Genomic DNA, 14,277 nt, shown 5'->3' with positions numbered 1-14,277 from the left:
GGCCTCAAGCCAAGATCCTACAGTGAATTTAATCTTTGCACACTACTGTCAAGTAGCCTCACACTGAAAAATCCAACTGAGCCAGTCCAAAGTTCCTGATCACTGACTTTATTTTACTGAAAAATCCAATTGCAAGAGCTGCTCTTGGTTTGTCATATGCCAAACAATAGCCTTGATGATGTCTGCTCCAAACTAATATGGAAGTTTGAGTTGTAAGAAATGGCTTCCTGGTAAGCTCTAAGAAAATTATTTTCACTAACTCAGTCCTTTTCAAATGGAAAAAAAGTTGTAAACCATTTATAGTGATTACACACAAATCCTTTCTCTGCAAAGAACTCCAGCAGTAACCATTACTCTTTTGAAGTAATCTAAGCTGTGTATGCTCATCGTTGTTCTGAAGGCTCCAAGCTGAAACTGCATCCTCTAGCAGCCTTTGACAGAATTTTTCAGCTAGCACTATTATGGAAGGCAGAGGTGACAATGCCGCAAGTGGCTGTTACCATATTTAATGTCTTTAATAGATTTATCTTGAACATGAATCCATTAACAAGGCCAACCGTTACAAACAAACAAACCAGCCATCACTACAGAATCATACTTGTGAACTGAGAGACAATGGACTTCGCAAACACCCTCCCATGCATAACCACACTTTGTCCAACCTGACCTGTTCAGTTTAGGAGGCAGTTGCTCCTGACTGGCAGTGCCAGCACCACAGGCAAAAAATTTCAATGTCATTACCAGGGAAGCTTTACTGAAATGTTTTACTGCAAGTTTATTTCCTCACTTTCAGGAGATCTTGTTTAATTAAAACTATTACACTGGCAAAGGTGGCCAACAGCCACCTGGACTGAAGAAAAGTGCCACTGGCAGGTTGAGGGAGGTGACAGGTGAGAGTGTATCCAGCGTGCCATAGTCCAGCTCTCCCCTCCCCAGTACAGGAGAGAGGTGGACATTCTAAGCTGAATCCATCAAAGGGCCATGGAGATGATGCAGGGACTGGAGCACCTCTCATACAAGGAGAGACAGAGAGAGCTAGGCAGCCTGCAAGGGAAGGATTGGGGGAATCTCATCAGTGTTTATGAATACCTGATGGGGAGGGGCAAAGACAGAGCCAGACTCTTCTCAGTGGTACCCAATGGCAGGATGAGAAGCAATGGACACAAACTGAAACACTGGAATTTCCTCTTAGGTAGGGAATAGAATATATTTTACATAGGAAAATAGAATAAGAACCCCTTTTTTAACTTCTAAGGGCTACCTGACATTCAAAGAAGTTGACCTGTTGAGTGGTTGTGATGTCTCCATCTGTCCAAATGCTGTAAGTCTGACTGCACACAGTCCTTAGCAACCACCTCTAGTCAAGTCTGTTTTAAACAGGAGGGTTGGGCTAGGCAGTCTCCAGAGTTCCCTTCCAACCTCTGTGGTTGGAAGTCTGTGATTCTGGGATTATTATAATCATTGTGTTTCACTTTGATATTTCTAGACAAAAACCTGTGGTCATTAGTAATTCTGTAAAGCACAGCTAGCTACAGTGAGATTTGGGAATGTTCTTTCTACTTTAGAATCACACAATTCAAATTAATGCATTGTTCTGAAGTGCAGTTTGTTTCTCCAGAACTTACCAAAACTATCAGAATGGTCCCAAACCAACTCTCTTTATACAAAACCTCAGGTCAAGTCTTCCCTCAAGTTTAGGTTCCGAGGTATTGCCGAATCTGGTTTGAATGGTATCTTGACGAGAAAAAAGAAATTTCTTTCTACAGAACAACTTACTTACTTGCAAGTGGGGTATAAAAGAAATGTAAACTCCATTAGTTAGCCAATATAGTCCCTTGAAGTATTGATACATTGCAATTCACTGCTCTTCAAAGCATCCCTGTAAACCCTGGAATTAAACTCCTTGGTCTGATCAAGTTTCAGGTCTCATTTTCTTCAGGTACCAACAGAAGTAGAATCTACATTTCTTTATATCACATTAAAAGCTTTTGTGTGTTTCTCACAAAGTCACAGAATGGCTGGGATTGGAAGGGACCTTGACGAGTTTGAAGGACAAAAAAGTCAAAAATACGTCCAACATAATTTTAATTGTAGACATCAGATTTAACTTGCACCTACAGAGCAGAAAAAAAGTGCTAGAAGCTTTGTTTATTCACTGAATGAAATTTATTACAAATACACATATTCACTTCTTATTATGTGCGCACTGCACATTAGAAACAAAACCATATAGAACCAAAAGTGCTTTTATTACATATCAGAAAAACCCTGCGATACACAACACAATGCAGAATCCTACTGGAAGTCATTTAACCTCAACCAGGTATAAAACCCCTCGAACATCTGAACGTACTCTCCCACAAGAATTACGTAATACTAACAATGACGTATCGGTACCAAGGTGCTTCAAAACAAACACGCAAGTGCTTTCAAGACTGATCTCAACTGAAACGAGACACCTGAATAACAATTACTGCAGGCATACTTTGCCACAGTATTTTTAATCTTTTTTTCTTTTAATACGAAAAAAAAATCCCTGAAACTCCTTTAAATATGGCATTGAAGTTACCAGGCACTAAGACAGTTCAAGATACAAACTAATGCCTCTGCCAAAAAGAAATGTAAAGGCTTCCAGGACTGCCAGAGGCTAGATGACTCTGCCTGCTCCTTCTGTATAGCTCTCTGCAGTGCAACATTTGGTAAGCACGAAGCTTATCAAACTGCACATAAATGTAAAAAAGCTCAACATGCCATGGACTGGAATAGGGTTAGTTTCTTCTGTATTGCTGAGACTCAGAGATCTGTGGGGTCCCTTAGTTAGCCTCTACTTAGCCAAAAACTCAACGGCCTTACCTGATGGGGAGCTCTTATATGTGGCAGGAAAGGTTCATACTCTCTCTGAATATGGCATAATGCCTCCAGAATAAGAGAAGGACGTCCCTTTCAGCAGGTATTAAAGCAGACAAAAAGCCTGAGTAATCCAAACTTTTCATTTCAGATGAGCAGCTGGTTCAGAACTGAAAATAAATTTACCTCTAGTCCCACAGCTCTTTGCATCTCTTCCCTGGGACATAATTTAAGTTAGTTCAAACCTTGGATACACAGCCACATGAATCATCATTTGTTAAATACATCCTTTTGTAAAAGAACAGATACGCCTTAGTAACTCGTGTTCCTGTAGCCTGGAAGACTGCACATGAGTCACAATTGCAACTCCCATCCAAACTCGTGCTCAGAGCCACTCAAACACAAGTAGTTTTCAAAATGCTATCACAAGTTTGTGACTATGTGGAAGAAACATTGTAATCATTAAAAAAAGAACACCAACAAAACTGACCAAACAAACAAAACCAACACACACAGAAAAAAAAAAGGAGACCTGCAACCTGTACGCACAAACACTGGGCTGTGATGCACCATCCAGAAATCCAGAGGTCTCCATGTCTTCTAAGCCTCATTCCCTATCTTACAGTAGCACAGCCAGCTTCTGTAGCTGTGTTTGTCTTCCATAACGACTGCCGTATGTCAGGAAAAAAGTGCATGTTGCTGGGCATCTGTTTGTGCACTTCTTAACAGTTCATCACTGCAGTTACATGTCAAAGAGCACTTTTTTCCGAAAGGGTAACTCTAAAGGAAGGGGAACATGCTTTTGTTTATATCCCCTATTTACCCATTTTTTTTCAATTACAGCTTTTGGAGAAAGGGTCTGAAGCACGACCAGCTAAAAATTAAATATGCCCCAGTTACGGCCAGTTTAGACCAATACATTCGACACATGAAGGTAATGTGAATTAGCAGAACTGAAGTTAATGTTGTAACTTTACATGCACTGCACAGAAGTTTAGGACAGTGTTTCAGTAGGAGACAAACATGCCTCCTCTTCTTCTAACAGTACAACCTTCCGCCTGGAGAGAGACATCATGGACTTTATGACCGTTAAAGCAATTCTAACGAAAATGCGCAAGGCAAGAAAAGCAAATGGGATTACAATCTGCATAAGATGGAAAATTGCTGTGCTAAATTCACTTAACAAGCATGTTAGAAAGAAGGCCCCAAGGCTTACACAAGGGTAGAGAGCCAGCTTGGCAAACATGAAGGCATGCTCCTTGCCACCGTATCTAGCAAAAGGATGCAAAGTTTCCCTTTCATGGAGGAGGGCTGTAGTCCATATTGCAAACTGAAATATGCTGGCAAAGAAAGTGATAACACAGCTGACCTGAATGGCTTCTATTTCATTGTGAGACCTCTTTGCAAATTCGCTGGTCAGCTGGTAAGCTAGTGGAAGCCCACCAATGAAAGCCAGTGAAAGTATGTTCAGCAGTCCCATTAATCGTGTAGCTTTTGTTACATAAAGGAAAAGTGAGTGGTGGACAAACCACAGGAGACCAATCGTTACAAATGAGCCAAAGTAGGCAAGGTAGTTTGGCCCATATTCACTTAAAGCTTCAAGAAGGCTGCCATGGAACTTCTCCTTAACTTCCGTGGGATCAGGGACGTTGTCTTCACTGTAGGGAGAAAACTTACTTTACCTTGTGTATTACTGTTACAAAAACACACCTGGAGCAACACTCAATGATGTTGCTTTGCTCTGTGCAAGCAGGGAACAAGCAGCATCCCCTGTGTAGTTCTCTAATTTGTAACTTTTTCAAACAATTTCAAATAACAGTTCTGCAAATAAATGAGATCTGAAAGTAAGTTGGCATTCACTTAGATTAATGTAATAAAGTTGCCACAGTGACTAACGGCTTTTGCTGATAGAAGCCTCTTATCAGAAAACATGACTAAGCACAAAGGAAGCTTTGTTCTTTGGGATTCCTTTCCCCTCCTTAAACAGACTGCTGAAATTTGGGCATTAGAAATATGTTTTGTTTGTGTTGTGTATCTTTCCAGAAAATCATACTTAAAGTAAGCACTGCAGGTTTTAGAAGTCAAAGGCCATGTTTGGTTGATTTTATTTCCTCAAATATTACATAAAGACAAAAGTTGTATTTAACAACACAAAGCCTTACCATATATCCAAAATGAGCAAGGTTGCTACAATAGCGTAGACTCCATCACTGAATGCTTCTACCCGTTCCTTACTTAGAGGCTCACTGAGGTAAAAAGTGAAGGTTTCTAAGCTATGGTGTTCCTCCTCTTCATCTCTGTGACCTGGAAACAAACCCAGATGTTTACTAATGAAAGATAGAGTCAGTGTCTAGTACAAAACAAGTTAGTTAACCTACTGTGACCTCCACTGTAACTAGCTGTGACTCCTGCACCACTTCCAGAGTACAGACTGGACAAAGAAAAAGCTTACAGCTTCCAGAAGAAGTATGGAGAGGAACTGAGTGAAAAGCAAATGTAATCACAACTCAGTCAATAAAGTAGTCAGACATCTGATGGGGTGAGACTACACAGACATGACCTGACTGCAAACTACAGTGCCCCTTGTCACAGTAGGCACAGGCAATATTTGTACCTTATTCCCTGGCCCCGAGAGTCTGGCTTTAGCCATTTCAGAGCATTTCGGCCTCCCTGTCTATTACTGCTGCCACACGGGTGAGTCAAAAGTATGTTCCCATTTGCAGTGTACACAGACGGACTTTTAGCAGGCTGAACAGCAGCGGCATATAGGTGTTATTCTTCTGACTCATCTTGGGCGTGCCAATTCCAAAGGCATGATCTGCTCCATGTTACTGTGGTCAGTTTACTTTGTTCTCAAAGAGGGACATGCCATTTTTTGGGTAACTTGCACAGGACCACCTTCTCCTTTATTTTGGCACTGGCAACCTTCCTCTCAGCAGAGTTTAAGAGCGGCTCTGGCTGTTGGTGTGGTTATGCAATTGTTTGTGACGCACACAGAACATAAGCAAGGAGCGTGAGGGAAGCATTCACAGATTTAGGCTGACTTAAGCCATATGTGAAGGCACAACTTTAGACCACAGCAGTTAGATTAATGGGATGTAACACCCTGAACAGTTAATTACCCTGAAAAAAGTTTGATTTATAGGGGTTCTGCTTGCCGGTTTGAAAATGTGGGACCATAGAGTATTGCTGGGAAGAAAGTGATACAGGCATAGACCTTGCTTCCTATATTCTTCAATCTACATCCTGTCTTTTTAGGAGGGAAAAGGGATAGAGAGCCTGCAGCCATCATTCATGTACTTGTGTGTGTGTGTGCCTGCAGATGCATATTCAGGACAAACCTGAGAGGTTTTGCACTCGGAGATTATCTTTAAATGTGTTGTTCCTTTACAAAAACCTAGTCACAAATTAAGGAATACCAGGGAGTGAGGGAGAAACTGGAAGCACTATAAAAATCACTATGTTCCAAGACTGAAAATGGAAGTAGAACTAAGATTACTTCAGTCCAGGCTGTTTAGACAACACGTTGACAACTTAGTAACATATCTGAACATACTCCCATGAATACTGTTACTCACCAACAATCTTGGTTTTACACCATGTAAAGAATCGAGTGAGATGTGGAAAAACAATTACGAGGCCAAGAAGTATGTAAGACTATGGAGAGGAAAACAGTTTAGTTATCAAAATATAAATCATCTTCCAAGTTAAATATGAAATATTACTCTCAATCTTTAGGTATAATCACAATGTAAAAAACAAATCTTGACTTCACAACATGTGAAACACTTAACCTGAAATGCACATGCACATCCTGAATATTGCAAGTGCAACCTAAATACCTGCTTTTTGATCGCTAATTTTGTACTGGTAATGATTCTGCTAACAAAAATGCATTAGTGATTTCTTTGGAAGCTGGAGAACTATTGCACATGATCCTCATGGGAACTTGAGAGATTCTATGATTCTACTACTTGTGTCCCAAAGACACCTTGGTGGGTCATAAGTGGTTCACTGGCTTTGCACAGATCTAAGCACAAGAGCAACTTGGAGACTAATTTCACTGTTATTAGTATTAGAAGAAAATACACTAGTGAACTAGGTGAGAGAGAAGAGGGAAGCAAGAGTGTAAGAGGAAAACGTATTTTCAGTTAAAATTAGGCCTTTTCATGTTTGGACACATAACTGTCACTTTTAATAAGATCAATCTGATTTCCCCCCAAACTTTGCGATTATTTAAACACTGCTAATTCCCATGGAGTCTTTCTCAAAATTCAGTTAAATCCTAAAGCACAAGACTGCAGAAAGGAACCTCAGGATACTTTCAAAAACTAGATTTCAGTTCCAAGCAAGAGTTCTGAGAAAGATAAAAGCTATTAATACCTCACTGTCATGTAATAAAGACGGCAGAGAAAAAGGCTGCATAAGAGCAGGCCTGAGCCAAAAACGTTTGTTTTGAGATGCAGGTTGGCTAACTGGTCTGCTTATTCTACTTGCTCTTACACCCTGAGTTAGTGCAGCAATTACATTAACTGTCTTCGGTCTGTGCAATGTGATGCTTATTTCATGTGATCTTCCACATTTTCTCACCTGCTTACGATGAGCAAGCTGCTAAATGACAGTTTAGAAGACCTTCTAATTAAGAGAAGCTTTAAAAAGAAACAGGCAGAGCAAGTAAAGCAAATATTGTAGCAGAATATTATTTTAAAACTATCCAAACTTATGCATCAAATTACAGATTAGTACGTGTGAACCTTCAGTGCAAAAAAGCAGCCACGATTACAACACCACAGTTGCCACAACTGGCAACTGAGAAAGTCTGCATGTTTAACATCGACATCGTTATTTTAACACACTGGACTAAATACAACTAATATAAACTGCTGCAGCAAAGTTTTTGGTTAACTGGGAGAACTTACCAAAGGAATAAAGAAAAAAGAAAAGATGGCTGCTAAAAAGCATAAAGCTGGTCCTCTTAGGATGATCTTTAAGATATGACGTTTATAGAAATTCTGATTTTCAGACACCTGTATCTGTTGATTCAGTAAATGTGGGTGATAGAATCCATACGCTACTATCACAGCCTGCAAGAAGAGCATTACTGAAGTTATCACACACAAGTATACGCAACATTTCAAATCTCAAACTGTAAAACGATAAATGAACAAATTCCAAAACACTTTCCACCTTATTATTCACTTTCACATGGAGGGTTGGTCTTAGAAACTCTGAAATTTCACAATACACTGCATGTCAACATTTTAGTCTCCTCTGCAGAGCTTGTCATGACCATGGATGTTATATGAAGACAAATTAAGACCTCCACAATAAGGAACAGAAAGTGACAAGGCACCGCACCAGGAGAAAGCCAGTGCCATTGGACTGAGGTGGGAAGCCTGTGTTCACTCAGCCATCGCTGCATGGCTCAGTAAAAATCTCAGCGGGAGAAGTGCATTGCTATTTCCCTAAGGCATTTTTAAAGAGTGGGAAAGGAATTAATATTCTGTGGACTTTGAGATCAGCCGATTTAGTTCCACAATTCAGCTTCACAGGACAGTGGCAATGCAACTTTCATCTTATATACAAATATTGCAACAGGCACAAACTTGAAAAAGAATCGCTATACAAACAAAAAAGACATTTAGCAATTCATACCCATAGTTAAGAAACAACATTTTAATTCCACTCAAATCTATTTAAAAGTGAAACATAAACATATAGCTCCAATACCTGTATAAGGCCAATGACAACAGCACAGACACTGAACAGGAAAATGCCAAAAGGTACTTCTGGAAAGGAGGCCATTAAGGAAAACTAAAAAAAAATGCAACTAAATCAAATATTTTATTAAGAAGCAATATTGGAATAACAGCACAGAAACAGAAGCACTCTTCATTCAATCCTGAAATTCAAAAACGTAAATAATACTTTGCATTTCAACGTAACTCCACTAAATGCAATTTCTAGTCACAAATACATGCAGACATCCCAACCCAAGCCATCTGGAGAGATGGTTTTACTCTCATGATGATATCGCAAAACCGTAACCTTCTCTGACACCACGTCTCCATAATAACCACAGACTGCCCTGTAGCTCAGCATGAAGTATAATAGTGTTTTCAGTGGACAAAATGTTCAGAGCTGTGAAAATTTGTGTTATTAGGATACTATTTTGAATCTTTTCATTTCTCTACCTTCATGGCCCCTTGTTGTATTAATTTGTGCAGCTTCATTGGGGGAAAAAAAAAGCAGGGAGTAATATTAGAATAAAGTTGACAAATTTCCAAAAATTTTTTCAGCTTCAAGGCAAAGTAAGAAGTATGTGCTTTTGCTGACAAACATCATTTTACTTACCACAGCCTTATTCTCTGCAGACTAATATATAACACAGTTATATCTACAGGGAAACAGATGCTGTCATATACATCTGTTCTACACATATAACGAAAGTCAAGATGCGTTTCAAGTGACTGTTTTGTTCTGCTAATATGGTGTTCAGTTGCAAATGTTCTTGCCAGATCTAAAGGTCATTTGACCAGAAATCATACAGAACATCAAATTTTCAGATTTAAAAAAATAAATGACTGGCTATGAGAATCAACCTTGCTGAATAAGCTAAAAGTGATACCAAAAACTCTGTGTAGATTACGAAAGGAAAATGTTTTGTCATCTAAAGAGGAGTTTGAAACACAGCTTTACTTCCATTACAAAATGCAAAACATTCATCAGGCAACTCTGACATTTTTCAATATGGCTGCTTTTTTAAAAAAAGAAATCATGGGAAACTATGACTTTCCATTATTATACTTTTTCTTCTAGAATATCCCTTTTCTGCCAGGTCTATAACACGCAATAATTGAAGGTTATAACTTGTCCTTATGAATTTTAAAAAGGCAAGGCTTAACAATTACTATGGATTCAGGGTTTATACCATAATAACACTTCCCTGGATTTCTGAAGACTTTGGTAAAGTCTTTCCAAATAAATAAAAACCCTGTAATTTAAACAAATGCTAAATTTTAGACAAGTACTTACTGTGTATGGCAAGAAAGTTATGATCATCATACAAGCCTAAAAAAGAAAAAGATTGCATTGAAACACTAGGTAATTTACAAAGCAAACGATTCCCTCATTAAAGATGTGTCCAGAGAATGCAACATAGAGATCAAATGCTTGTGCGGCATAATGAGACAACCGCGCATTTCTGAAGTTGCTGCGCTTTGACTGTAACAAATGGCCAGTTCTGTACACATCTTCCATATTTGCTCTCCAAACTATACAGGCTTATTTTAGAAAACACTACAGTTTTGTTACCAATACTACAAGTAAAAGTTTTGCTGTGGCTCTTAACAGAGTTCTTTCTAAAGTAGCAATGCCAGTAGTACCACACCCCCTAAAGAGGTGTTTCTGATTTGACAGAAATATGAATCTCAGATCATAAGTATTTAATATATATAAAAAAGCCAAATTAAAAAACAAACAAACAAACAAACAAACCAAAACCACCTCAAACACAACAAAACTCATTGCTTTGGAAGCTACATTAGATCAGAATTACATGCCTTAAGCTAGTCCTCTAACATAATTCCCTGTAGTGTTATCTCATGGAGTTTAAAATCTGTTTTTATGAACAAAATTAAATTAACTACATGGTTGCACAGAGTCAGAGAACAGAATTTTAAACCATATGGCAAAATACAAAGCTCTAGCTGAAAGCAAGAATATGTTCACCATTGCAGCATGCCATTACAACTATTAATAAGCAAGATATTACAGGGTGGCTTGTTAAAAAACATATTCAAACAAAGAATTTGTAAGATACAGGATTTAGGCAAGTGTAAAACTCAAAACACCAACTCAGAGATGGGTCTCTCAGTGGTAGTTTTTGAAAGTTCATATAATCCTCTGATTCAAATAAGCTCCAGAATTAATTTCTAAGCAATGTAAACAGAGAAATGACTGAAAACGTAACTGTAATCAAACCTACCACTACGTTTTTTTGCAAAAAAAGGCATAGAATTTAATTTTCTTAAGATTGGAGGACAGATACTTCAGCTGGATACAGGTGAACAGAGCCATAAGCTTTTGCTATAGGTGCCTCTTCGTTTTTCTCAAATGAACTTCAGACTAATCCATTGCAAAGCCTCTTCTGGTGGAAGTTAAAAGCAAATTAGTTATCAATCAGCCCTGTTGGCAAGGAGGAATTCATGCTCTTTGATCTTCCTAACTTGGAAACTTGGGAGAGTTATGCTACTTAAATTAGAAACTTTTGGATATATACATACAGACTTAAAAGTGACCTGTACATGCTAGTGTAAACATCCAGCATGTCTGACAATACTCACCAGATTTAGAAGAGCGAGGACATCATCTATAAGCTCTATCACCTGAAACAACCTGTCAAGACAAGGCAAGACAGCATGAATAAGCCAGCTCCCCCATTACGGCAACACTGTGTACAAATTGTACATTCATGATATTATAGGGGAACCTGATTTTCTTTGCTCCAGAATGGATACAAGTAGTGCAGATGCTACCAAAACTCATTAGCTCAAACACAGAAGTAATTTGTTAGAAAAATTTGAAAAGCATGATATGGTCAAGTCAATCATAGAGCAGGTATTAAGAACCTCATTGCTATTAGAAGGACAAGTGGCATATGATGTAGCAAACTGGCTTCCCCTTCCCACCTCCCTCTATCCTTCTTCTACACCTAAAATGATATATTTACTTTGAAGTAAATTTCACTGTTGTTAACAGCCAATTAATCTGTGAAGAAGTGATCCAGATGTTAGTTCTGGCCCATCGAGTCACATACCTAAAACCTAACAGGCGCTGACCTACAAATAGGTAACCTTCCCTTGGAAAAAGGAGGACATGGGCGTGATTCAGGAGCAGAAGTTGATGACAGTCTCTGGAGGACTTGTCACTTCACTGCAGGATGAAATGCAGCCAAGGCAAAGGGCAGACTACTAGTTTGCTTTGTCCCACAGCAGTTTTGTTCCATAACAGCTCTATCTTTTGCCACCTCTGGGACAGAAGAGCCAGCAAACTGCTAGAGAGCTGCCCAAGGCCTGGGAACCACAGGACAGCCACCATTAGCTGTCAGTTGATCACCTGTTTACTTGAAGCCAGGCAAGGCCCAGAACTAACCAGAGACCGACAGTCTGTACTCACTGCTCATGCAAATGCTTCTGAAGCATGAACAAGGCAAATTTTGACCAGCAAGCGTTGGTCACTGCTCACACACAAACACAAACAAGTCCGTTTGATACTCTGATGCCAAAATAAAAATAGAGGCACTAGACTGATTTTTAGCCTGTCAGAAAAAGGAATGTTATGTAGGGATCTGAGCCCTGCAGAAGTACTGCAGAGATCTTCCAGACCAGATCCAGATGTTCTGAGTCCACCCAGAATCTCCGATTTTTCTTTGTCTCATATGACATTGTAAAGAGCTATTATTCTGATTTTCTCTGAGTTTTGCTTGGGAGAACAGAGGCAAGTTCATGCTGTTAGGCCCAGAGTATTTTCAGGTTTTTAAGGCTTAAAATTAAGGCTTAATTTAAGGCCTAGATTAGCACAATGATTGTTATGCAACAAAAATAAGCTTCTCTCCGGAACTGCCCCACATCTTGTTAATGCAGTTCCTGAACCACTGTCACTTAGAATCAACAGAACCAATCACCCTCTTCAAAACCTCAAAACCCTGAACTATTTAAAGACTACGCCTCAGCATTTACCTATGCAAGCAAAGAAAAGCAATGTGATAAAAACACTGATGTGAAGTATCAGCTTCAACTATTGAACTAAGGTTACACACCTCTACTAGAATACAGTCAACCCACTTAAGGAAATAATACAGTAATATTTGTACATTTCAAAACTCAAACAAAAACTGTCCTGACTCCAGTGATGCCTGCATGTCAATTTCTTCTTAACTACCATCACAGGGGGTGGTGGCTGTGTCCACAGCTCAATCAAATGCAGCATCTGCAACATCACAACTGATTTTGTGAGCAGCACTGCTGAGGACTGAGGGAGACAAGTATTAGGCCAGCTGTACTATATCACTTCCTCTATTTGTATAGCACACAAGTTCCAAAGTCATGCTTTCTCAGCATAATTAGAAGTTTATTTTCATCTAGAATATGAAGTAAAATGAAGCGTAACTCTAACATAAAAGATACATAATGCTTGCTTTTCTCTGTATCCCTCAGTGGTGTAAAAGTACAGTTATTCACTTGTTAGGGTAACATTTCTTTACAATGATTTTTTTGCATTTTTGTTCTTTACAACAAAAGACAATTCAGAAATGTATCAGCAAGATAGAAATTTATCAAACACTTGGTTACCTCCTGTCCTTTTAAATAAGTTTTACTTTAACTCTGGAGTAAAACACTGTTCCTACCTGACATGAGCTGCCCATGCCACTGTGACTATTAAGAAAGTCATCAAGTAGACTGCAATTTTTGCTAGAAGAAGTTGCTGAACACTTTCACCTAGTTTCTGAAACAGAAAGGGACATCCAGAGACAAAGTTAAATGTTACATTGTGAAATTATTAGCAGTATCTGCAAATGAGGAAGTACATGCAGTCATGTAACAGATTTTTTGAAAATGCCTGCCACGAATGCAACACTCTTCCAACAATCTTTTTACTACCATGCAGAGGAACTAGTTTATTAGACACTTGCAAGTATGCTGAAATACGCAGTCAGTGGCATATGATGTACCAACAATCTCAGTCTGTAAAAGGGCTTCCCAATGCTCTGTTCACCTTATGATTCATTTCTGCACTCTCTCATCACTCTTACTGTGATAAGGGATTTCAGAGGAGGCTGGTCACAAAACACCTCTTTTATTTTCTTGGCACTGATCTATGGCGTAGAAGTATCACATAGGTTTTCATATGATGACCGTTAACAACAAGGAAGGACAGGGCTTAACCACTGCATATATTGCATGTATCACCACAATGGCTTAAACTGACTCATGCAGCATATTTTCTGTGTTATGGATCATGCTTGAGTTTCAACTAAATGAAACAAAATATGTGTATCTAGGTCTGGTTTTAAGAGCAGGTAAAAAAAAAAAAAGTGTCATTAAAATAAAAAAAAAGTAAGCTTTCTTATATAATTAATTTATGTTTCCTACCATTCCTGTTTCTTTCAGGTCTAGGACTAGTTTATTTTCTGTAGTCTTCTTTTTCGACCTTTGCCTATTCTGAGGATATTTATTATTAACCTGATTTTAAAACCAGCATCCAGCTTGCACTAGATAAGTGGCTTCTCTAACTGATGATGTATTACCAAAAAGAACAGATGCTTTCTGAAAGGTATTTTGTCAGATGGGCTATTAATTCTTCATACAGAAGTAACTGGATAAAATCTGTGATATACAGCTTGTTCAGGCTTTATATCACAACTTCCGC

General features: G+C 38.8%; 1 protein-coding gene across 1 annotated transcript in view; it reads right to left on the bottom strand.

Moving 5' to 3' along the window:
- Positions 1 to 3,724: 3,724 nt before the first annotated feature.
- The window catches only part of TMEM175 (transmembrane protein 175), a 10,812-nt gene continuing 259 nt past the window's right edge, over positions 3,725 to 14,277 (bottom strand). Inside the window, exons 2-9 of the mRNA XM_010158166.1 lie at positions 13,256 to 13,353; positions 11,193 to 11,244; positions 9,883 to 9,918; positions 8,578 to 8,661; positions 7,767 to 7,931; positions 6,426 to 6,504; positions 5,010 to 5,151; positions 3,725 to 4,505 (exon numbers count right to left, since the gene is read on the bottom strand). Coding sequence (XP_010156468.1) covers positions 3,842 to 4,505; positions 5,010 to 5,151; positions 6,426 to 6,504; positions 7,767 to 7,931; positions 8,578 to 8,661; positions 9,883 to 9,918; positions 11,193 to 11,244; positions 13,256 to 13,299 — 1,266 coding nt within the window. The 5' untranslated portion in view covers positions 13,300 to 13,353 and the 3' untranslated portion in view covers positions 3,725 to 3,841. The remainder of the gene's footprint in view (positions 4,506 to 5,009; positions 5,152 to 6,425; positions 6,505 to 7,766; positions 7,932 to 8,577; positions 8,662 to 9,882; positions 9,919 to 11,192; positions 11,245 to 13,255; positions 13,354 to 14,277) is intronic.

The sequence above is a fragment of the Eurypyga helias genome, unplaced genomic scaffold (genome assembly GCF_000690775.1).
Source record: "Eurypyga helias isolate BGI_N326 unplaced genomic scaffold, ASM69077v1 scaffold44508, whole genome shotgun sequence".
In the NCBI taxonomy this organism is placed as follows: Eukaryota; Metazoa; Chordata; class Aves; order Eurypygiformes; family Eurypygidae; genus Eurypyga; species Eurypyga helias.
Note: the sequence above shows the minus strand (reverse complement) of the source record. Positions and strands in the feature narration are given on the sequence as shown.